This window comes from Mya arenaria, chromosome 14, assembly GCF_026914265.1.
Source record: "Mya arenaria isolate MELC-2E11 chromosome 14, ASM2691426v1".
Classification (NCBI taxonomy): Eukaryota; Metazoa; Mollusca; class Bivalvia; order Myida; family Myidae; genus Mya; species Mya arenaria.
Window position 1 is genome coordinate 62,142,500 of NC_069135.1, and position 23,800 is coordinate 62,166,299.

At 33.6% G+C, this 23,800-nt stretch overlaps 1 protein-coding gene and 1 long non-coding RNA gene across 2 annotated transcripts; one reads left to right on the top strand and one right to left on the bottom strand.

Moving 5' to 3' along the window:
- Positions 1 to 8,695: 8,695 nt before the first annotated feature.
- LOC128217166 (uncharacterized) lies at positions 8,696 to 9,968 on the bottom strand. Its single transcript, XR_008258200.1, has 3 exons — positions 9,901 to 9,968; positions 9,317 to 9,406; positions 8,696 to 8,740 (listed from the first exon to the last, which is right to left on the bottom strand). It is a non-coding gene; the product is annotated as an uncharacterized LOC128217166 (long non-coding RNA).
- Positions 9,969 to 12,930: 2,962 nt separating this feature from the next.
- LOC128216161 (uncharacterized) lies at positions 12,931 to 15,233 on the top strand. Its single transcript, XM_052922740.1, has 4 exons — positions 12,931 to 13,367; positions 13,700 to 13,930; positions 14,083 to 14,536; positions 14,768 to 15,233. The coding sequence occupies exons 1-4, from the start codon at positions 13,076 to 13,078 to the stop codon at positions 14,769 to 14,771; spliced, it is 981 nt and encodes a 326-aa protein (XP_052778700.1). The 5' UTR covers positions 12,931 to 13,075; the 3' UTR covers positions 14,772 to 15,233.
- Positions 15,234 to 23,800: the final 8,567 nt, after the last annotated feature.

Sequence of the window (23,800 nt, forward strand, 5' to 3'; positions counted from 1 at the left end):
GCATACCTTTCTTTTTCCTTGAACAAAATACTGATATTTAAACAAAAGCACTGTTTTTTTCTGCACTAACATCCGAATTAAAGGGGGGGGGGCAGATAACTGTGGTCTTTAGCCATTTATTTTCTGAGTCGAATATTTACTATTATCTTGTTTAACTTTTGACGTTGAACAAAACAAAATATGAAAAACGCGAGTTATTATATGTGTTTAACATTGATCTTACCTTTGTGTGCAAATATTAAAATAAAATTGTACTATGCTTGTTTCCGTGCATATCGTTTATCAATGTTTTTTTCGATGAGATTTCAATATCTAATGACGCCATTGGGGATAAAATTAAAGATATGATGGTGCCTGATGATGGCGGGGTTTTTCACTTACTTCTCCGAAAAGTATTTTTTCACATAAATGATTAAAACAAGCTTACCACTTTATGCTGATCAATTGTCAGTACATCTAGAAAATATTTCATATTGACGTCGAAATTTTGTTGAGGAACGTATCGACTACGTTCAGCTTAACTTGAACACACACATCAAATGATGGTTAAATTTAAGTTTATTCCAAAAATAGCACAACAATCAATTTTTTTAAATATTTACAATAATCATACTCTATCAACACAGCTAATCTCATGAGATAAATCACAATCACATTGTATTTAAAATGTAGTTTGGGGAGGTAAAACCTCATAGAACTTATTTAATATTTATTTTTTTTATTTTATTTTTATAAGCATGGTGCCTCTACATTAACAGTACTATTCAATACTTGATGACAAACCAATATCTTAAGACAAGCTGCCATGTTTTGGCATAATTGAAAACTTTCTGTGTCACACATACAAATATTACTATTAAAACAATTTTGTACAACTCCTAATAAGTCATATTTCTAGCACACCGGATAGGCATTTCCGATGACGTCAGCCGTGCTGGAAAATCCCATCTCGCATCCCCCCATGCCAGATGAGTCACGCGCTGTGACGTAATACTTTCAATTTCTATTATTAAACACTAAATGAAACCATAGTTATGCGATTTTAATAGATGAGTTCCATTAACATTAACTTTAACTAAAATTTTCCTTAAAAACAAAACAAAATAACCCTTAAAAGCGAAGGAACTTATTGACGAATGCAGTGAATACAAATTACTGCGCGTCATGACGTCAGTAAACATCATCGCACGCCCTTTTTGGTGAAATGTACAAAAACGCGCTTTCTTATGTATTTTCTTCACAAAAAATGTTATTTAAGGTATGCTAGAAAAAATATCTATCATGTGTGACCGTTCCGGATAGAAAAATCCGACCCTCGGGCACGCTGCGTAGCCGGTTACTCGGCAAGCCTCGTTACCTGGCAACGCAGGTGCTCTCGGGTCGGATTTTTCTATCCGGAACGGGAACACATGACAGATATTATTAATATTTTAATAGTATGCCAATCATACCAGGAGAACATCGAAACAAATCAGCATAATCACGCTCAGACAAAATGGAGAGAACTCTATATTAAAACGCTCCAAAACAATGGGAACAATTCAACAAAGTCACATTCAGAAACAAATTGAGCTATTCAACTTCAACATGATCACACACAGACAATAGGAAAACTCTGTAACGCCAGAAACAAAAGAACAATTCATCATGCTAACAATCAGGGGGTTATTCAACATAATCTGAATTAGAAATATGAGTTCAATTTTAACATCATCACACACGGAGACCAAGCAGAATATTAAACATGATCTGACTCAGAAATGTGAGTTTAATTTTAACATCATCACACTTTGAGACAAAGCAAAATATATAACATGATCACACTCAGAAAGATATTAAAATATTTTAACATCGTTTCACATGGAAAACTCAGTGACAAACGGAAACGAGCAGAGACAAAAGGGGAAATCAACATTGTCACGATCAGGGATAAAAATGGACACTTCAAAATTATCACGCTTAGAGACAAAGGGGAAAATCCAGTTTTTTCACACAAGAGACGAAAGGGACAAAACATTATCACAATCAGAGACTATAGGTTGAATACAACATAATCACACTCAGAGGGAATCCAACACTATAATTCTCAGAAACGAAAAGGACAATCTAACCCCATTACAATCAGAGACAAAATGGACAATATACCACACTCAATGTATCACTATGGGTTTGCAAAATCGCGGCCTAGTGGTCATACTGCATAAACGCACGAAAATAAGAATACAATTTAAATGGAATTCTCATTTCTCGTTTATAGGGAGAGAACATTACAAAAAAACTATTTTAGGAACTAAGGAGATATAACAACATGGTCACCTTAATGGACAAAAGAGAAACCTTAACATATTAAAGCTCATAGCGAAAGAGGGCATCTCAAAATATTGACATTAAGAGACAAGAAGGACACATAAACATGTATATTTCATCATGAAAGAGTTCATCTCAACATATTTAGAGTCAGACACAAACAAGACACCGAAACATTTATATTTCATCATGCAAGGGAACATCTGAACATGTTCACAAACAGGTACAAAAAGTCATCTGAACATGTTTATTTCGTGATTAAAGGTAACATCTCAGCATAATCACATTCAGAGACAAAAAAGACACCTTATGATTTTATTCTCATAGTAAAATGGATAATCTCAAAATGTTTACTTTGAGGTATAAAGAAGACCTCTTAACATGTTTATTCTCATTACAACATGTTCACATTTAAAGACAAAAAAGTTTTTTTTTTCTCAAAGTGAAAGGAAAGAGTGAAAAATACACCTTAGCATGTTTATTTCATCATGAGAGGGAACATCGCAACATGTTCACATTCAGAGAAAATAACTAATTAAATGTGTATTTCATCATGAAATGGAACATATCATCATGTTTACATTCAGGGACAAAACACCCTGAAACATACTTGCTTTGTTTGTCTTAATAAACTTAAGAGAAGAATTCTACCCAATCTTTATCAAACTTCAGTCCGCTTTTTTTTTTGGTAGAAACCAGTAATATTGTCCTGTATGAAAACAGAAGAAGATGCCTCTGGTGTGGCTTAAACCCACGAAGGTATATGCGCGAGGTGGACTTCTTAAAAAAAAACCACTGTCATCTTGTGTTCATGTTTATTTGTATTACTATAGCAAACTTATTTTACCCGATATGTATCATTTTACTATCAAGAATAGTTTTGTTTTAATTGAAGGTCAAACTGGGTCACTTAGTCAAAAACAAGAACATTTCGTTTCCCTCATCGTATATATCAAAACCAAACTAATGAATCTTTCGAACGCTTTTCGTTTGTGTAAGATGTAGGTTAAGTAACTTGTGAATCATCTGATAATAATCAAACATCAGGCCAACCAGACCAATATTATGTCTTACACTCTGTCTTCCAAAAGTATACATAACAAGTTATTGTCAGCATTGATAGTCAGCAAAGATTTTATATCGAACTCGAAAATGTGTAATTTAATTCATAACGCAGAAAAAGGTTAAGAAGTACAGACGAGTTGGAACTCTGCTTACCGAATTCCTATCAAATCACTACGAAATATTTTTGAATATTCTTTTTGATACAAGCCAAAGTAAAGTTCTAATATTTGGTAAAAAACTGTTTAGCTATGTCACTGGGCAAAAGACTGGAAAAACGAGATTTGGGCATTATCCTCGTGTTTTAAGCCTTTAAATGTAATTCTCACCTATAAATTAGAACAGTTTTGCCGTTTCCCTTATAATTTTAACATTTTGTCATTACGAGAGCGAAGTTACTTGCCATGTTAAGGCAATAATAGGATGCCGTTTACAAATCATCAGTCTAAAACTCAAATACTAAGTTTGGATTTGAGTTTATTAAGTTTTTTTTTCGTTTCTTATTAACGGATACGTTACTTCATAAGTTCTAACTGACTTAGTGTTTTACACTCCCAGATTGTATCCCTAAAATTATGCCGTGCCACTGTCAATTACTGAATGCCCTCCCCCTCCTACCCAGGATATTTTGACGTGATTTAAGTCAGCATTGACACTAAAATTGTGCCTTTGCATATGTAAACAGAAGGCTTTGCTATATGCACCTGTGCAGTAAAAGCTTAATCTTGAAGAGTCTTCAGCGATCAGTAACGATTCTTCACTTATCAGTTTAAAATCTAAACGTGTTAAAAATCTAGCAGGGCCATTTTTGTTCACATTAGAAAATAAATAAAAATAATAAAATGAGTAAAACACAAATAAGCAGTTTAATTCATCATCTATTTAATCTTGAATTATGATTTATGCTTTACTTATTTTTTTTAGCATTCAAATACCAAAACAATGTACGAAATGTACAATTAAAAGATGCATTTACTCGTATATTTTGTTTCAATTAATCATTTCATTGTTAAAATTACAATATACTATCTTTTATTATATGTGAACATTTAGCTAATGATTTTATCTCATTTAGAGCTTCATTTTTATGCTTTCGTTTTATTACCATTTGAAATGAACACTATACATCGAGTGCTTAATCAAAATCTTTTAAATGAAAATCCTTTGTAAAGGGCGATATTTGACCCACAAAACAGCCCCACTATCAAACTAAAAGGGTCTGAATTTATGTAGAGAAAATATAGCCTCGCCCCTCTGTGCCACTCAGGGAGCATTATTGAATCCTTTAAATTGAAAAGCAATGGCTCCTTATGAAAAGCAATGCATTTTGTAGAAATCGGGATGCTGAGCAAAATGAATCAAATATAGTGTTAATGATGGTTTTCATACATAGCTAATACTTGCCATGTTCAAATAATGCTTGTTAAAATTTTAGGTAAGTGTATTGCTGAATTCTTAAATGTGTCGCCCCCATGATAGTGTTTTCTTGCTTTGCAATAAAATAACAAATAGTATACTTTTTGTTTTGATACGTGTTTATGGTCTGTTTGTGATGTTTCTTTGTTTGCACTCGTTCAGAGTCTAATGCACTCTTATTGTGCATCTAAACTCGGATAGTGTTTGCCCTACATTTTCAGTCAATCAAGGGCGCTAGATTTTCAAAATGTTTATTTTCTTATCTGTTACGAATCGTAACATACAATAAGGATTAAAGTCCAAGAACCCTTGTATCAGACTGAGTGTCCTAATTTTATACAATAAGGATTAAAGTCCCAGTACCTCTGTTTTATATTGAGTGGCCTATTTTTATACAATGACGGGATAAATAATAATAAGGTAATTATAAGGAACTCATTTAAAGGGTCATAACCCGAGGATGATGTGAATATGTATTTTTCCAGCATTTTGCCTAGTGACGTAGTATTATAGTAACATACAAATATTTGAACTTAACTTTTACTTGTGACAAATAAAGAATATAAAAAAATACTGTTATACTGTTATACTGTTATACTGTAATACTGTAATACTAGACCTTCATATAACAAAGGCAAATGTCGTTATTAAAGATGCATAACTAGTTTTGTAAAAAGAAGATGTCGCGGTAAACAGGCTTTTTTCTTGCATTTAACTTAATAACCTAGTTTACCTTCTACGACGGTGACATTAAACTACAGCTATTCTTATTAATAGAATAAAAAAAATCGGCTAACAATTAGTTGATGTAGTAACAAATATCAAAGTTTACATATATATATTTGTATTGCAAGTCGTCTAGTTGTTAAGGTACATGACCACGTTCCTCCGAACAAAAATGAATGTCGGCCGATTTTAATGAAATTTGGAACAAACAATTGTCAATGACTGTACTTTAACGAGGTGCATTTATTTATTTTTTAAATCCCGTTGTTTGTTGATTTAGAGCGCCACCTAGCGGACATGTGCTATTTAGCGCAAACGTTGATGAAACCGTAAAATATATAATTTAAAGGTTTTTTTTATAAAAAAATCGGAATATAATTTATTGTATGCTGAATAAATAATCCTATAATTTAAGTACTAGTATTTAAGATTTTTTTTTCTTAATTTTAAGTTTTATGACGAAAAGCCTTTTATAAGGAATCGCCAAAAACAGATACCCATCGGTGAATGTAACGTATTTATTTCAAAAACGAACTCGGGTAGGGTATGTTTTTATTATTTCATAGGAAAAATAAAAAATAAATAAATGCACCTCGTTAAAGTACAGTCATTGACGATTGTTTGTTCCAAGTTGCATTAAAATCGGCCGACATTCATATTTTTCGAAGGAACGTGGTCATGTACCTTAAAGCTGCACTCTCACAGATATACCGTTTTTGTAACTTTTTTTGCCTTGGCAAAAGCAAGTAAATATTGCGTAAATATCTGCAAACCAATACTGAAAGATCAGACCGCAGGTTTTCATATCTCATATGTTATGTCTTAAACCGTTACTATCGGTTTAAGAAAAGTGCATAAAACATCATTTTTTAACTTAAATTTAACAATCTGCGATAGTTCTATGGTAAAAATTAACAGCACCTAGCCGTTTGTTTTCGAAATTGTTTTAAGTAAGGTTAAGGTAGTTCGCGAAGAGTTTTGTTTCCGCAAGTAGTATGCATGCCAGCATAATGTTCAAAGAATGATAAACATAGCAACTTTTGTATTCATTCCAAAAGCGTTAACTTTTTTTTAATACTTCAAGCGCAAAACATACTCGATAGCCCCACCACTACTCGACAGCGCCACAACTAGGGCAACAGCGCCACCACATTTATAAATATGTGCATTTTTCCTTTTTAAGAAGTGCTTATTAGTTGTGTTGTGTTCCGGCATAGGTACAATACATAACAGTTATGTTTGCATTAGTGAGAATGTTCTTACGGGGTGTGTAAGCACCGAAATGTACTTGCTATGCAATCAGATCTCAAAATATGCACAAGTCTGATTCGGGAGAAAAGCTCCTGGCACTACAGTTTGCACAATATTGAAACGAAATAGTAACCAGACTTCAGTAGAAGTGTTCTTACACGGTACCCCATTCTCCGATTTTCGAAATATGTCCGTTAAATGAAATTATCAAATAAGATATAAATCATACTCACGTTTGTTCATGTAAACATAGGGCACAGCTCCACCACGGAAGTGTCGACAGCTCCTTTTCTTTGCACCACCGTAAAGTGGTGGAGCTGGCGTTTACAGGCCGTGTAAATGTCGATCAACAATCGCGAAGTTATTCAATCACATTACAATAACCTTTCCAAACTTGAAAAGCAATATTAATGACTTGAACATGAAAACTTAATTGACAAATACAGGGACAGGACTACAGATAAAAACAGCAATAATCAAACACGCTGTTCAGGGGTGGTATTCAATATTGATCTTAATTGGATCACAGAATGATATAGCCAATCGGATTGCGTGATATAAATAACGGACCTTTACCGTGAAACAAGTCAATCCTGTATGACCATAAGGAAGGCTTTAGTTTCATACTGAATACCATTCTAGAAGCACAAGGAAGGTGACCCACAAAATAACGCATGCCATTGCAATATTTGTTTCATTTTCCCGTTGGTATGCTCAATATAAAATAGTGTTTTTAATATTGTTGTGTTCAAAAGCATTCTCTAGAAAATCGTTACTTTATCTAATGTCGCGATGGTTTACAGTTTTTTAATTAAAATTAATGTTATAAATGTCACAAATGCTATCTGTTCTTTACAACGTATTTATTTGTTTTGTTTCGCTTGTGTCTTCATTTGATACATTTCTTCGTGTCGTCACATTTTGCGAATCGGATGACGTCACGTTCTTGTCGTTATGAATCTCCTCTGAGTCATTGGCGTAGGAGAATTGCTTGACATGCTCCAAGAGTCGCTTATCCGTTGCTAAGGAAATAAAAACAAAGTAGAATTGCCTTAAAAATGTTTTGATTTCATTTTGGTTTTATGATTATCTCATTTTTAACAAAGGTTCTTGAAAGCCAGCTAAATATGAAGGCTGTAAAATATTAGTGGAATTCTTAAAAAACTTCCAAGAGTCGCTAATCCGTTGCTAAAAATATAACAACAAAGTAGAATTACGCTCAAAATAATTTGATTTTAATTTCTTTTGGGCATAATACACTTATTATATGGAGTTTTAAAGCAGAATTCCTCACAATTTCCATGAGATAAGAATTTTGGTTAAATCCTCTGAACGAAAAATAAATCATAAACAAGTCTTTTAGGTTCTTGAAGAGCCAATGTATAATAGCTTATATCAATGACATGTACACAAGTAGTTTATTTGGCCTTGAATATGAATCGAATGAAATGTTCACAATTACTTGTGAAATTGACCGGTAACTGAATGTAATAAAAAAATCCCTGAATTGTATATCAAACAAAAACTTATTTGCTGTTAATAATCTCATCTTAAACTTACATCAACCAAACGCTTCCGGTCTGAAAAAGAGACAACACGAAAATCAAAGCACCGAAGGCATTAGGGGAGGATCAACAGGGAAGTATTTAATATTTTGTTTAGAAGAGAGTTCATCTGTTCTTATGTATATATATGCTATACGAAAGTTTTGTAATGTAAGTAAGTTCATGCCTTGTTTTAAGTTTGTGTAACAGTTTAAAAAGACTAATAATGGTTATAGGTACGAGTTATATCTGTTTGAAATTAGAAACAATTTCTAATACACAGTTCATTGAAAACCGGTTTTATTGGGTCCTTAAGTTATATTTCAAAAGTTGACATAGCAAATCAACTGCACTTGTTATTGCATGGAACTTAGTGAAAACATACCTACCTAATGCATATTTAAAGGTGTTCGGCATCTTGCTGTCAATGGCGGCTGTGTATAAAATGGAAATGCCATGGTCAAATAACAAATGAAAACTTTTACAAATCTTACAAATTCAAAATTTCATGCTGCTATAAAACAATATGAAAACGAAGTGTGAACACATGCATACTGTCTTAACTTGAAACATAGATTAAGAAACTCACTTATATAAAAGCGATCAAATTGTAGTAAAGTAATAGTTAAAGTTAATTATTATGTAGTTTGACCTATTTATTTCGGTAAATACATTTTACAACCCTTTAACCAACTTGTGTTTAAGATTCTAGTTTAACTTATCATGACTCTGTTTAAATCTTCCGATTTAGCTGAGTAAAATCAATAACGGCTAATTGCTGATTTACCCAATTTCCTCTTGTATAAATACTGCCATTCAATTGAACAAAAGCTAATTTCGAACACTAAACTGTTATTATAATTGCCGTTGTTAACGATTTGAACTTAATATAATGGTTCTTGATTCTGCTCGTCTGCAGAGGCAGTAGTAATTATCATTTTATTTATGTTGCTACAATACAGTATGTTCGCCACTGAGCATTTTCACTTTTTTACAATTGGTTTGCTTACGTTTTGCCAGCCTTATTTTCTTTTCATGGTGTTTCATATGGTGGAAAGTTAACATCTGGTTAATATATTTCTTAGATTTCGGCTGCATAGCTGAAATAAATAAAGAAACAATACATTACATGACATTAAAAATGCCCAAACAATAAAATAATCAAAACTCAAATTTAAAATTGAAACACTGAACTAGAGCTGTTACAGGAGTAATGAAACATGATATTCTCGTTCAATAACATATATTGCATATATAGCTAATGCAGATGTATTTTTTAACAGAAATCGGAAGTGCATTGAGCGATTTTTCAATGTTTCGGGACCTAACAGCGTTTGTATAATATGTCCATCGGCTCATTATTTAAATTTTCTTCATCTACACATTAAGCCTTTTCAAATGATACCTAATTAATATGGGATAACCAGGAATCAAAATTTCCCATTTATGTTCACCGGGCTCTATTTGCAAATTCGTGATATTTCAATTGTAAACCGTATCAAATCAGAATAATGTTATAATATGGTATGATTTGGTACACGAATGAGGCTCTGTCTTGTTTAAATATGTTAATCATCTGAAAATAGCTACATACGGGTACTCCTGATTCCACCTTGTTGCATAGACATCACCTTCTTATCGCCTTGGTAACGACGCGGACCTTAAAAAGTTAATCTATATCATAGCAGGTGTATTAAATTGGTAGGAACATGTAATTAAATGGACTTGTCATATACTATTATTCCACTCTGTTGCATCGACACCATCTTTAATCGCCTTGGTAACAACGCATGCCAAGAAAGGTAAACGAACTCAATGATTTTTTGTAGACAAATATAATTTCAAGCGTCTGAATGAAGCTCAATATTTAAACACATATTTGCGACATTGAATTAATTGTTGTTGTATTACATATGTTTTCTGCTACATAATTAGTATGGATGAGTATATGCGCTAAAACATTTTTTTAAATGTTGATGTATTTCTGTCTTGTTTTGAGTGATTTGATTAATCTACAGCATTGACTTTTATCGTTTGTCCTCGCATAAGATAAAAAGAACGTTAATGAAGAAATAAAGAGGTTAATGAATACATAAATTGATATATTAATTATATAAGTAGAAAATCATTGTAGAAATAAAGACGTAAATGAATTACCTTACTTGAATGATTAATAAGATAAGAATCATTCAAGAATAAAAAGGTAAACGAATTAATTTAATTATAACAGAAAGTGAAAACGAGCAAATAAATTTTAAAACAATTGTTTTTATGATTATATTACCATTTTTATTTTTTAAAAAAATCAAGGAAAATTGTTATCAACATTTCTTACTGAACAGCAAATCGTATTCATCCATGATGTTCAAAAACCACAATTACATAAAATAAAAACACACAAGTTTTAAACGTTTATAACAAAAAAATTAACATATGCACATCGTTTTCAGAAGTCTCATCTATTCATAACATTCAATGCAAATTGAGCCATTTGCGTAATCCTTTTTTAAAAAGCAAAACGTAATAAGCATTTTCTTTGAAGAATGTCAGCACGTTTCATTAATAAAATTAAGTTTTACTCATGCATGTACATCTGTAGCAAATATTTTAAAATTTAATCCACAATATGTTCAATCGAAATCCCTTTAACAGAAACTGTTGGCCCAAGTCTTTTCAAATACAAGTCGATAATTTTGTATTTATCGTCAGCCATATTGTAATACTTTTGGCGTTCGCTGCCACGATAATTCTAATGGAGCGAAATTAATTAAAAACTGGTGATAACACTTTTGCTAAATACAAACATGGCAAACTTTTGAAACGTCAATAGTTTGCTGCTGATAGCTCACAAAAGTGTTTGTTTTAATAAAATGAAAGATAAATATTATTATTATTATAAAAATAATAATAATTATTATTATTATTATTATTATTATTATTATTATTATTATTATTATTATTATTATAATTATTATTATTATTATTATTATTATTATTATTATTATTATTATTATTATTATTATAAAAATAATAATAATTATTATTATTATTATTATTATTATTATTATTATTATTATTATTATTATAAAAATAATAATAATTATTATTATTATTATTATTATTATTATTATTATTATTATTATTATAATTATTATTATTATTATTATTATTATTATTATTATTATTATAATTATTATTATTATTATTATTATTATTATTATACAAAATGATTCTTTAACCTAACTACAGAGCTTAACGTACTAACAAAAATAGATTAAACAGTAATTATCTTTTACAGGGGATCGTTTACGTTTGATAAGGTCAGACATGGAAAATACCTTCGTGTGAACTCTGAACTAAATGCTTGATACAATAAAAAATCTCAAAATAAGTAACCCCGTGCTTTATTGTTAATAAGAAAATAAAGAGACAGATAATGTTCAATTCTAGCAAAAAGGCGTGCTAACATAATTGAATCATTTTAGGATTGAATGTACAAACGTCTGTTAAAACATGTATATACGTGTTGCTGTTTGGTGTTTATACATGAAAATAAATAAGATGACTCAATTCTAACAAAGTTTTAATAAACATAAAACCTGCGAGTGTGTCCCTTAAATGATACATACAGTTTTGTCATGGAACGTTCATCATTAATACGACGAACCATATAGGTGTTGACATCGACTATGAATTAAGTATATCAAAACTCCTCATCAACAAAAAAGTTTTAACATATCATGCAGGGGTTATATCTGCAATTATACAAGCAAAAAACGTTGTCATGATTTCAAAAACAATTAAAAACCCGGAAGAGTATACTTTCGTTAATTTTGTTTTTTTGTCACTCAGCTTCACTATGACTAATTAGTTAATGTGAATATGTTAAACAATTAAGTTCAATCAAGCACGTTTTGTGAAATATTAAAGCATAGCATGTTCGTCAAAAGTAATTAATGTGCACAAATATCAGTGTTTAATGGTGCTGAGAACTCGTTATTCACGTGGCGCAAATAATATTTAAAAGTCATTTCCTTGTATCGTTTTTAGGAATGTGTCGAAGATATTGACAGCAGTTGAGTCTGAAATGAATGACAAACGTAGCGTAACCCTGCGCCGATAACAGTTTCTGGTGCTGATTAACTTTTTCTTACCTTAAAATTACAATATGACGATTTGTATTTACATAATTAACGACGTCTGATGTCTGTTACTTTTTCTTTTCTTTTCCTTATAAGGCAAACAGTTGTTTTTATTGCATTATTCCAATTGTGCTGAACTGCATTATAATGTATGATTCATGTATTAGCCATTGCCTCAATTCAAGTTTGATTAAAACAGATATTAAAATGCAAAGTGATAAAATGAAAATGTCAACTTCTTTCAACGCGAGGAAACAAATGTAATTATTCTATTCAATATAATTAACCTGAATCAATATATTATTGGGAACATTAATAAATATTTTTTTCTACTCAAGTTATGCACGTAATAATTGAAGAGGGCATATTAACGATGCTAGGCCTGCTAGAAAGCCCCGCCTACCGGTGGTCCGCAAACGTTTATATACTCGCATCCTCCAACTTAAAACTATTGTTAAAATCGAATATTGAAAAGGATTCGATCAAGCCTAGGCTTATTATTTACTGAGGAATCTACCATTTAAAGACATTGTGTTGGATTTTTTTGAAAAATAAAACAGATGTTGAATATATAAATGATTCTATACACGACTGTAAAATAGAAAACGTCAACTTCAAAGCGCGACAATGATTGGCTACACCACAGTGATGTATGCTTTGACCGCCGCATCGTTGGTCACAGCTAGACCATACGAACTCGTTCAATGCACCCTGGGTGTATATCAGATAATCGGAAAGGCTGACTGTACGGGATTTTTCCTCTGTGTGTTTGGGAAACCCATCGAGATGCCGCCATGTCCTCCTGGCTCGGTGTTCAGCTCCAGCGTCAACGTTTGTGTTCCTAAAGGTTCAGTGTATGATGACTGCAAGCAACCAACAGAGAAAAGCCGCATCCATATGCCTGTGCTCCCCGACCTAGGTAATTTCTAGCGATGTTGTTTGTATCTTCGGAAATTTTTACGGTATTCCTTTGAATTCGTTCTCTAAAAATAATTAAAGCGAAAGTGTCATCTAGCAATAAAATGTCATGTATAAAACTAGCGTTAGAATAGTTATTCATAAAAGTACTTATTTATTTTGATGTATTTCATTTGCTTACCAATTTAGACATCTTACTAAATAAATGTAAACATTAAGAGCGAAATTAAATCAAATCGTTAAGATTTGGGTACCGTCCTCGAAAATGCGTGGAAATATTGGAAAAAATAATTCATGTCAATCAGTTTGCTTAGAATCATGATAACTTTTCAGGGCCTCTTAGCCCAGAGGAACGATGCAACATGTTCGGAGGTGTGTTCCCTCACCCAAAGGAATGTCAAGCCTTCTATAATTGCAGCGTCCGCTACACACCTCAGATTCCCCGGTTCTTCGAGCAACACCTTGTTGAATGTCCCTACCCCCAGCTGTTCAACACTGAGACCAAAGAGTGTGACTATTTTGAGAATGTAAAATGTGGAAGCAGGACAGAGTTCAAGAATGGATGTAAGCTGGCTTATCAAACATCCATTTAAATATGAAATTCAATAGTCTAAATCCAAATTCAATGAACATTTACCACTTCCTTTAAACCACTAAATCTAGCCAAAACCAATACTACTGAAAAAAGTATCCTTTTATATTTTGTTCTTCTTCAGGTCAATACAGATCCAACCAGTGTCCCGTTGCGCATTGTATACCCTGCAGTGTCGACCTTCCAAGTTGTATAGGCAAACGTGACGGAATCAACGTTCACCAGGTCAAACTTTGGAGTCCATTCTACGCGTTATGCTATAAAGAACGGACGATCAAGGTGGATCGATGCCCAGCTGACGAAAATGGCCGAACACAGTTGTTCCATCCGAAAAAGAACGAATGCGTTTCATTGGATATGATTCCTCGAGAACAAGGGGGAATGATGCCTGAGTGCGGTACAAAAGTAGACGGGTTCTATCAGGATGAATTTGAGCGATGTGACCGGTACGTGCGTTGTCAGGGAGGAAAATACATTGGCACGGTGAAATGTGCGGTTGGAGAGGTATTCGATGGATCAAAAGGCGGGTGCGTTCCAAAAGAAAAAGCTTGTGGACCCTGTGGAAAAATTGACTATTGGTGAGTATCTTTACATGTTTGCAGAAAGATTAATGATATTGTTATCGTGATAAATAGCTCAGTTGCAAACACAATGCAATCCCAATTTGCAGTTATTTAAGTTTTTTTTTAAATATGAATGTGTAGTGCTTTCCAGCTGAACATTGCCAATAAATACATTTTTTCACTGCGTTAATGCGCATGCATATGGAATGCTATTAATCTTTAGTTCTGACAAATCTGTTTTTTCAGCTGAGAGCACAACTTCGAGTCAAAACTGATGAAAATGAGCGAAGTGACGAATGGCGAAGATGAATAAGACATGTTTGAAACAAAAAGCGTTGCTCAAAAACGGACGCGCTGTGTTCGCTCAACGATCAACTTAAACATTTCAAAATCAGCAGTTTTGTTGTTTATTAAACAATGCGTGTTTTTAGCAATATGTTACAAAACCAATTGTGTTAGTTGATTAAGGATGTATACGCTGTTAAAATTTATTTTATGAATGTACGAATACGAAAAACAAATTCTTGCTTGAAAAAAGATCTCTCTACCTAAATGCTTTGTTAAATTCATTTATTTTACGTCTGTGTCGTTAGCTCTTTGATAATTTTGCTGATCATTGATCCAATGCATAATGTAACCAGTATATGTTTATAATGAACTGTGATCATTCATGTGTAAATATAATCTCATTATTTTATTTATGGAGTTTGCAATGTGCGGTGCTTTTGAAATGCATACATTCTGTTCAATAAAATGCAAATTAAATGCTTTGTAAGACCTTTCTCTACTTATTTTAATATTGTGCTTGTCAATCAAGCTAGATCGAATATAATTAACCCCGGACCAACATAGAAGTTATGCAAAGGAAACAATAAACCTAGCTGGCAAACTTTTAACGAAGATCAAGCTAAGATTCACAAAGCTTTCGTCTAATAGACGATGGACACACATTGTATAAAACAACACAGACAAAACACAGATGCATCTTTACCTCAAAACAAAATTGAAATATTCGGATCAAATAACTGGAATGGACACTAATTGTCCAATTCCATTCATTTAAATGACGCTCTCCATAAAAAAAAACATCAATTGGATTGGCGGAAAGAAAGCATTGACCATAGATAATCAGAATATAGCAAAGTATATGAGAATTTGGGGTATTTCTATTACAATTCAATAATCAATTAATTCAGTAATAACAAACTTACTTTGTAATTTCCTTCAACATGTCTTTATTTTGTTCAATTTATATTGGAAATATTAACAGCATTTGAACTTCAAAGTAATGGAAACCGTATCGTGGAACCTTTATGTGCCCATGTTTGTTCCTGACGTTTGTTCCCTTTTTCTTACTTTTGCATCTCCATTTTCGTTACGTAGTTGTAACTTTAAGCTACACGTAAAGTTAAAGTTTATATTGTGTTTAAACCTCCGTTACGTATCTATGCTCTAAATTAACAATGTATGTCATGTTGCTTTTATTTTCATCTACTGCGGCACTTTCACAGCAGCGCCATTGCGAACTTATTATCGATCTTCGAATACTTTAAGAGACTCATGGACGTTTTAAGCTTCAGATACCGAAAAAATGTAAATACTTATTTCAAAATGTGACCGAAATTGTTCTACTTTGCAGACAAACTGTTAGAAACGCTAATTTATCATTTTAGTCTTGGAGTAAATAAATGTTCAAATGAGTATCTGCCAGTTGATGATTATTTTTTTTCATAGAAGTGAGTTTAATAACTCAGATTCAACATTTTTACCACAATTGTTGCGCTCATTAATAAATAATAAAACAAAACAGGAGTGACATTAATCTGCATGGCTCACACAATTTCATCAATACTTATTTTCGACAAACCTTTTTATTACGGTTATCCCGAGAGCAAGTTTATTGACAGGGCACACTTTAAAAGAAATATTGTTTTGAACACGTACTTTCCATACCCGTACCAGCAGAGTAGCAGGTGCTCAGTGGTACACACGAATGATTTGTTTTGCAATATCAACTTACTACTTAAATGACCATTTTTATAATATATATGCTTATTTTGCAAACTGTTCAAGTACGAAAAAAATACCACATACATTTTTCCGTGTGAATTTTCAAATCTGGTATCATTTATAATATATAATTTAAAATATTAAGATGTGTTGTTTTTGTGACATCCTGTACGATATAACGTATAACGTCTAATTCGGTATGTTAACGCGTATTCGTCGAAACGGTATAGCGGTCGAGAAGGATACATGTTTATTCATCAAACGAGACGCGAAACAGGTAGTCAGAAATGCATCTTACAGTAATATTTAATTTATAGTGGAATCTGCTTTCATTAGTTCAATGTTTAAACGCATCGCTTAAATTTTCAACCAATGAAACTGCACTCAGATTTTACATAATAATTTCCGGAACTGCCATTCAATAAATGACGTCATCAATCAATAATTACAATCATATTATTATATCAATGATTGAGTGCATTTCCTTAAATATAAACAAAATATAATGCATTTAATATACTTCTTTTGGAATAGTGTACGTGCATTAAACTAGTAAGTTGATATTGTAAAACAACTTAAAAACATATCCGTATGTAGCACTCAACACCTGCTACGCTGATGGTTCGGATATGGAAAACGACAGAAGCATAATTTGTTAAATACGGTGTGTTGTATTTTCACAGTTGAATATGAAAAAAAGAGTTTGATAGGTATATTTTTCGAATTCACATCAGTTTTGTTTTCCTATTAAGCAAGAACCTGGAAAAATTGATTCCGAGTCTCGCATCGATTATCAATTAAAGTTGTTAAAAGTAAACATATAGAAAATGACTCATACCTTATGTTGTAAAAATAGGCACAGTTATTTTGTCAAACGAAGTATACATTTTGTCTGAATAATTTAATATTGTTAATACCATTGTTGTTATTTTTGGTGTTGTTGCTGCTAATGCTGCAGATGTATTTTATGTTGATGGCTTTTGTTGTTGATGTTGTTGTAGTGAAAAGGGAGTGTCTGCTTTTCATGTGCAAAATTGCACTTTTTTATTCAAACTGCGGTTAAACATTTAAATCCGGCAAATTATCAACTTATGAAACGAGGTCATTAATTTTTGGGGGAATTATTGTTGACATTTGAAACAGATTAAAATATATTCATAATATTACCGGGGTTTCCCTAAGTAAACAAAACTTACAACTGCAAAGAACCACATATGTATTTATGATAAATGTATAAGACATTACATTGTTTAAACTTTATTTAAAAGGTAAAAGGTATTAACACGTCAACTGTTGAAGGAAAATGTCTATATCCTTACACGCATTGAAACAAATATTGAACACGTTCTATTTGTTCTTATCAGTTATAATGAGCGTATGAAGCAATAGAATAAGGGGAGCGGTAGTAAAAGGCATATCTAATACTTACCAACGTTATTAAGTGAATAGCGCATATTTACGTTGCTAGGCGTGTTAGAAAGCCCAGCCTACCGGTGGTCCGCAAACGTGTTTATATACAATTAAAACCGTTTATTTATGTACAGCTGTGTAAACTACTTTCACACTTGCCGCGGTAAATCTTATTAAATAGGGCGGAGTGACGAACCGGCAGTTTGGATCCATCTTTGTATTGCTCTGAGCTGGTATCGCTGTGTTTACTCAACGACCAACTTTGACATTCCTAAAATGACTCTCAAGTTAGTTGTAACATTTTGTAATGTGAATGTGTTTAATATAATATCAAACTCAAGTTGTCTATTGAACAATGTATTTTTCTTTGTTGTACACGGTTTTCATTAGCACTGCCTGATGTGTGTTACTGTATTATGTGTTACAGTTAGTTCCCCAGGGCACGGAGTTCCCGTTCACAACGCCGGATGTATGCTACTATAGCTACTGTATTATGTTTTAATGTATGTCCCCCAGTGCACGGTGTTCCCGTTCACAACGCCGGATGTATGCTACTGTATTATGTTTTGATGTTCGTCCCCCAGTGCACTGTGTTCCCGTTGGCAACGCAGGATGCATGCTTCTGTATTATGTTTTAATGTTCGTCCCCCAGTGCACGATGTTCCCGTTGGCAACGCCGGATGTATGCTTCTGTATTATGTTTTAATATTCGTCCCCAGTGTACGGTGTTCCCGTTGGCAACGCCGGATATATGCTTCTGTATCATGTTTTAATGTTCGTCCACGAGTGCACGGTGTTCCCGTTGGCAACGCCGGAAGTATGCTTCTGTATCATGTTTTAATGTTGGTCCCCCAGTGCACGGTGTTCCCGTTGGCAACGCCGGATATATGCTTCTGTATCATGTTTTAATGTTCGTCCCCCAGTGCACGGTGTTCCCGTTGGCAACGCCGGATGTATGCTTCTGTATCATGTTTTAATGTTCGTCCCCCAGTGCACGGTGTTCCCGTTCACAACGCCGGATGTATGCTACTATAGCTACTGTATTATGTTTTAATGTATGTCCCCCAGTGCACGGTGTTCCCGTTCACAACGCCGGATGTATGCTACTGTATTATGTTTTGATGTTCGTCCCCCAGTGCACTGTGTTCCCGTTGGCAACGCAGGATGCATGCTTCTGTATTATGTTTTAATGTTCGTCCCCCAGTGCACGATGTTCCCGTTGGCAACGCCGGATGTATGCTTCTGTATTATGTTTTAATATTCGTCCCCAGTGTACGGTGTTCCCGTTGGCAACGCCGGATATATGCTTCTGTATCATGTTTTAATGTTCGTCCACGAGTGCACGGTGTTCCCGTTGGCAACGCCGGATGTATGCTTCTGTATCATGTTTTAATGTTCGTCCCCCAGTGCACGGTGTTCCCGTTGGCAACGCCGGATGCATGCTTCTGTATTATGTTTTAATGTTCGTCCCCCAGTGCACGGTGTTCCCGTTGGCAACGCCGGACGTATGCTTCTGTATCATGTTTAAATGTTCGTCCCCCAGTGCACGATGTTCCCGTTGGCAACGCCGGATGTATGCTTCTGTATTATGTTTTAATATTCGTCCCCAGTGTACGGTGTTCCCGTTGGCAACGCCGGATATATGCTTCTGTATCATGTTTTAATGTTCGTCCACGAGTGCACGGTGTTCCCGTTGGCAACGCCGGATGTATGCTTCTGTATCATGTTTTAATGTTCGTCCCCCAGTGCACGATGTTAATGTTCGTCTCCCAGTCTACGGTGTTCCCGTTCACAATGCCAGATTAGTGTTACTGTATAATGTGTTATGTTTGTCCCCGTTTGTAAGGTGGTCCCGCTCGCGCCGGCAAGGCGAACTTTTTACATTGTTATTCATAAAGCATCACCAAGAAATGAAACCCAACCGAATCAGCGGGGGAAACATGATATCTTTAATATTTTTGGAACAATGCATCAGGAAGGTTGTTGTTTGTTTCAATCAGGGAATTAAGGTAACTCATTGCGTGATAAAGGTTGACATTAAAGCAGAGATTATTAGTATCAAACTATCTCCAAGCTTCCTTAAAGCTGCAATCTCACAGATTTTCCATTTTTACAACTTTTTTATTCTTTGTCTTGGAAAGAGCAATATTTTGCGTAAATATCTGCAAACCAATGATATAAGATTGCTGACAAAAAAATCAGATCGTATTTTTAAAAATTAATGTTTTATGGCTTAAACCTTTACTAACGGTTTAAGAAAAATACATAAAACATTAATTCTTGAACTTGAATATAAAAATCTGCGATCTATTTTTTTTGTCAGAAGTCCTAAATAACTGGTTGCCATGGATTTTTGCAAAAAATGGCTCGTTCAAAGACAAAAAATAATAAAAAGTTGTCAAAACGTTCAATCTGTGAGAGTGCAGCTTTAAAGGGCATAATGTAGAACTATAAAAAAACCCATCTTACAACGTTTCGTATTTGTTAACAGATAGTAACGAGTAAAGTGGTTGAATTAGAATTTCAATATCCTATAATGCATCGAAACATATCCGGAAACCGCCTCAACTTAAACAATTTATTAAAATAAGCATTACTTAAGCACACAATAAACGCTATGAGCCATTAAAATAATACCATTATAGGACTGTACTTATGGAAAAACCTTAAATTACATGTTGTATAATACTAAAATAAATATAATTTTCGATATATTTTATTAACTGTAATATACAAAACAAAACGCAAACTATATAGCGAAACAATGATTGGATACATCACAACATTGTATGCTTTGGCCGCCGCAACTTTGGTCATTGCTGGTCAAGACGAATTTGTGAAATGCACCCCGGGTGAATATAAGATCATCGGAAAGGCCGACTGTACGGGCTACTATTTGTGTGTGTTTGGGAATCCAATGGAGATGCCACCTTGTCCTCCTGGCTCTGTGTTCAGCTCCAGCGCCAACGTTTGTGTTCCTAAAGGTTCTACGTTTGATGTCTGCAAGAAAGCAATAGATGGAGGTGGTGGCCACATGACCGCATTGCCTGATCAAGGTAAGGTCTACAGTCGTTATTAAAGTTTTTGTTTTTTCGTATTTGATGTTACGTAATTAATTATAGGGATTTTAATTTGAACATTAGTCAAAAGAGTCGATCAACAGCTCGTTTTAGGAGATAGTAAGGAGAATCCTCCAATGCATGTACACATTATTCATTATTTATTTCGACTATTTTACTTCTGACAATATAAATTAATTAATTCACACATGGAAATTCCAACTCCATTGTAATAAATATTCATTTTTCTGTGGCTGCAGCCCAAAGAATGCATAAAGGCATAACATATATAGTATATGAAGGTATAAATCAGTTAAGAACAATCATATTTGCTATTCAGGACATCTTTCCCCTGAGCAACGATGGAACATTTACAGTGTTGGTGTGTTTCCACACCCCACGGAATGCCAAGCCTATTACAATTGTAGTGTCTATAACATACCAAACAGGTACGAAATCTTTGAACATCGTGTTGAATGTGTTTACCCCCAGCTGTTCAACACAGAGACGAAACAGTGTGACCATTTTGAGAATGTCAAATGTGGAACCAGGACGGAATTCAAGAATGGCTGTAAGTTGGTTTATGTTACTGTATTCCTGGTAAAAAAATGAAAATATAGTTGTAAGTTTGCATTTTTTTATGTATTCGTGGTAAAAATCAAAATATAATATATTTAACATTTTACTTCAAAAGGACTCTATTCGAAATTGGAAACTTATTGCATAGGCTTCATAGTAAAAAAGCAAACCATCATATGCTACTGTCTTCTTCAAGTCAATACAAAAGCAATAAGTGCAGAACTTCCCGCTGTACCCCTTGTAACATCCGCTTTCCAAGCTGTGAAGGAAAACGTGATGGAATTAACGTCCACCCAGTCAGACTGTGGACCCCGATCTACGCCGTATGTTACAAGGAGCGTACAGTCAAGCAGGACCAATGCCAAGCTGACGTAAACGGCCGAGCACAGTTGTTCCATCCAGAAAAGAACGAATGCGTTTCATTGGATATGATTCCTCGAGAACATGGAGGAATGATGCCCGAGTGCGGTACGAATGTAGACGGGTTTTATCTGGACGATTTCGGACGATGAGATCGTTATGTTCATTGCCAGGGCGGGAAATACATTGGCACGATCAAATGTGCTGTAGGAGAAGTGTTCGATGATACGAGAAGCGGATGCGTCCATGAAGAAAAAGCGTGTGGACCCTGTGGAAAACTCGACCATTGGTAAATATGCTTAAATAGTATTTCCTTTTAGTGGTTAATACAACAGTATGCGTTTCATATCTATATAAAGGTACATGCTTATCTAAGTGTACATTAGACAAGATGCCAAGTCACATTTAACAAAAAGGAGATAAAACATCCATGTTCTTACCAATCTACAGTGGTGTGCATATATAGTGTTTAAACTATGCTGCTATTCATATCATATGCAATATAATTATAAACTATGCTTTAACGTTATGAAAATTAAACCTATTTGACATTTTTCAGCTAAACAAGTTGCTTCCATGATGGTCGTGGTGAATACAAAGTACGAAGCCAGGAAACGCCAAGATCATCATAAGCTGTCATCTTCATTAATGAAGTAATCACGTCACGTAAGGTGTCGTGATGACATTTGCTAAATAGAATGTGTTATTATAAACAGATTTTTCCAATAAGCCTTTTTAAAATCTGCCATATTTTGAGCATTTAAATTATATTGCATTTTCATTTTTATGAGAAAATGTTTAATTCAACAATTGAGTTCCGATGTTTCTTGTTTATGTTATAAGGTTAAATGTTTGTTTTATAAGTTTGCCCAAATATATAATTGATTGAATGTGCGCTTCTTAAACCATGTTATATTTATATTAGTTCAAAATAATCGTAAATGATACCTGATGTATAAATGTATGCAGCATGGACAGTGATTCAAGTAAACTGAAAGGTTAGGGGATATTAATTAGATGGTGTAATTAGAAAACACTAAAAACATAAAAGAATGACGGATTGAAAACACTAAATGTTTTGATACGATGCAATCAAATCATTTTAAAATATAAAAAATCATTTGTAAATAGATTGTGCAAACTCTTTATATTATAAATGTTTCTTATCACAAGCAATGCATTTGAAATCCATCCATTGTTTAAATAAAACTGCAAAACTCGTTTCATTTTATTATCTTTCTACTTGCGCTCATTTAATCCATCGCAACTATCGCCCGCTGTGGTTTATTTACCGACCGGATTTGTTGTAATGCAAACGTACATAAGAAATTGAAAGTTTTAAATGTACAACCTTGTTAATGAAACATTAATGAGAGCTTAGAGTGCTTGTTATCATTTAACACGTTTTTTCATCATCCTACTCTTGATTTGTCAGATCTATTCGCCATTTTAAATTTAGATCTCAGAAATATTTCACTCAGGGTTATGATCCACGGAAACACACCATTGAGCATTCACGAACGATTTGTTCTTTTCTTAAAACCGACAACATCAGTAGATTGTAGGGAATGGGGGAATCAATCAGAAAATAATATGTATATTTCTTAGATTGATTCAGAATTCCACTGATATCAATGGTAAGCTCACTGCTCACACCACCATGAGTAACAGTTAACAGGAAGTGTTGCATGCATATACATGTTAACTATATATAAGGGTAATCGAAAGTGAAAAGCATTGCATAAATGTTCGAACACGGAAGTACACAGTTTTATTCCTATTATAGATTCCCATTTACTTTCAAGTATACAAAATATTTAGTGCAGTAATAAAAAACATAAGTATTTGCTCGGTCTGATTG

What these genes read in the sequence shown, in the direction of transcription:
- LOC128216161 (XM_052922740.1), top strand. Translation starts at nt 13,076, where the DNA reads ATGATTGGCTACACCACAGTGATGTATGCTTTGACCGCCGCATCGTTG. An exon ending in GCCTGTGCTCCCCGACCTAG is followed by an intron (nt 13,368 to 13,699) that starts GTAATTTCTAGC and finishes ATAACTTTTCAG; the next exon opens with GGCCTCTTAGCCCAGAGGAA. An exon ending in GACAGAGTTCAAGAATGGAT is followed by an intron (nt 13,931 to 14,082) that starts GTAAGCTGGCTT and finishes GTTCTTCTTCAG; the next exon opens with GTCAATACAGATCCAACCAG.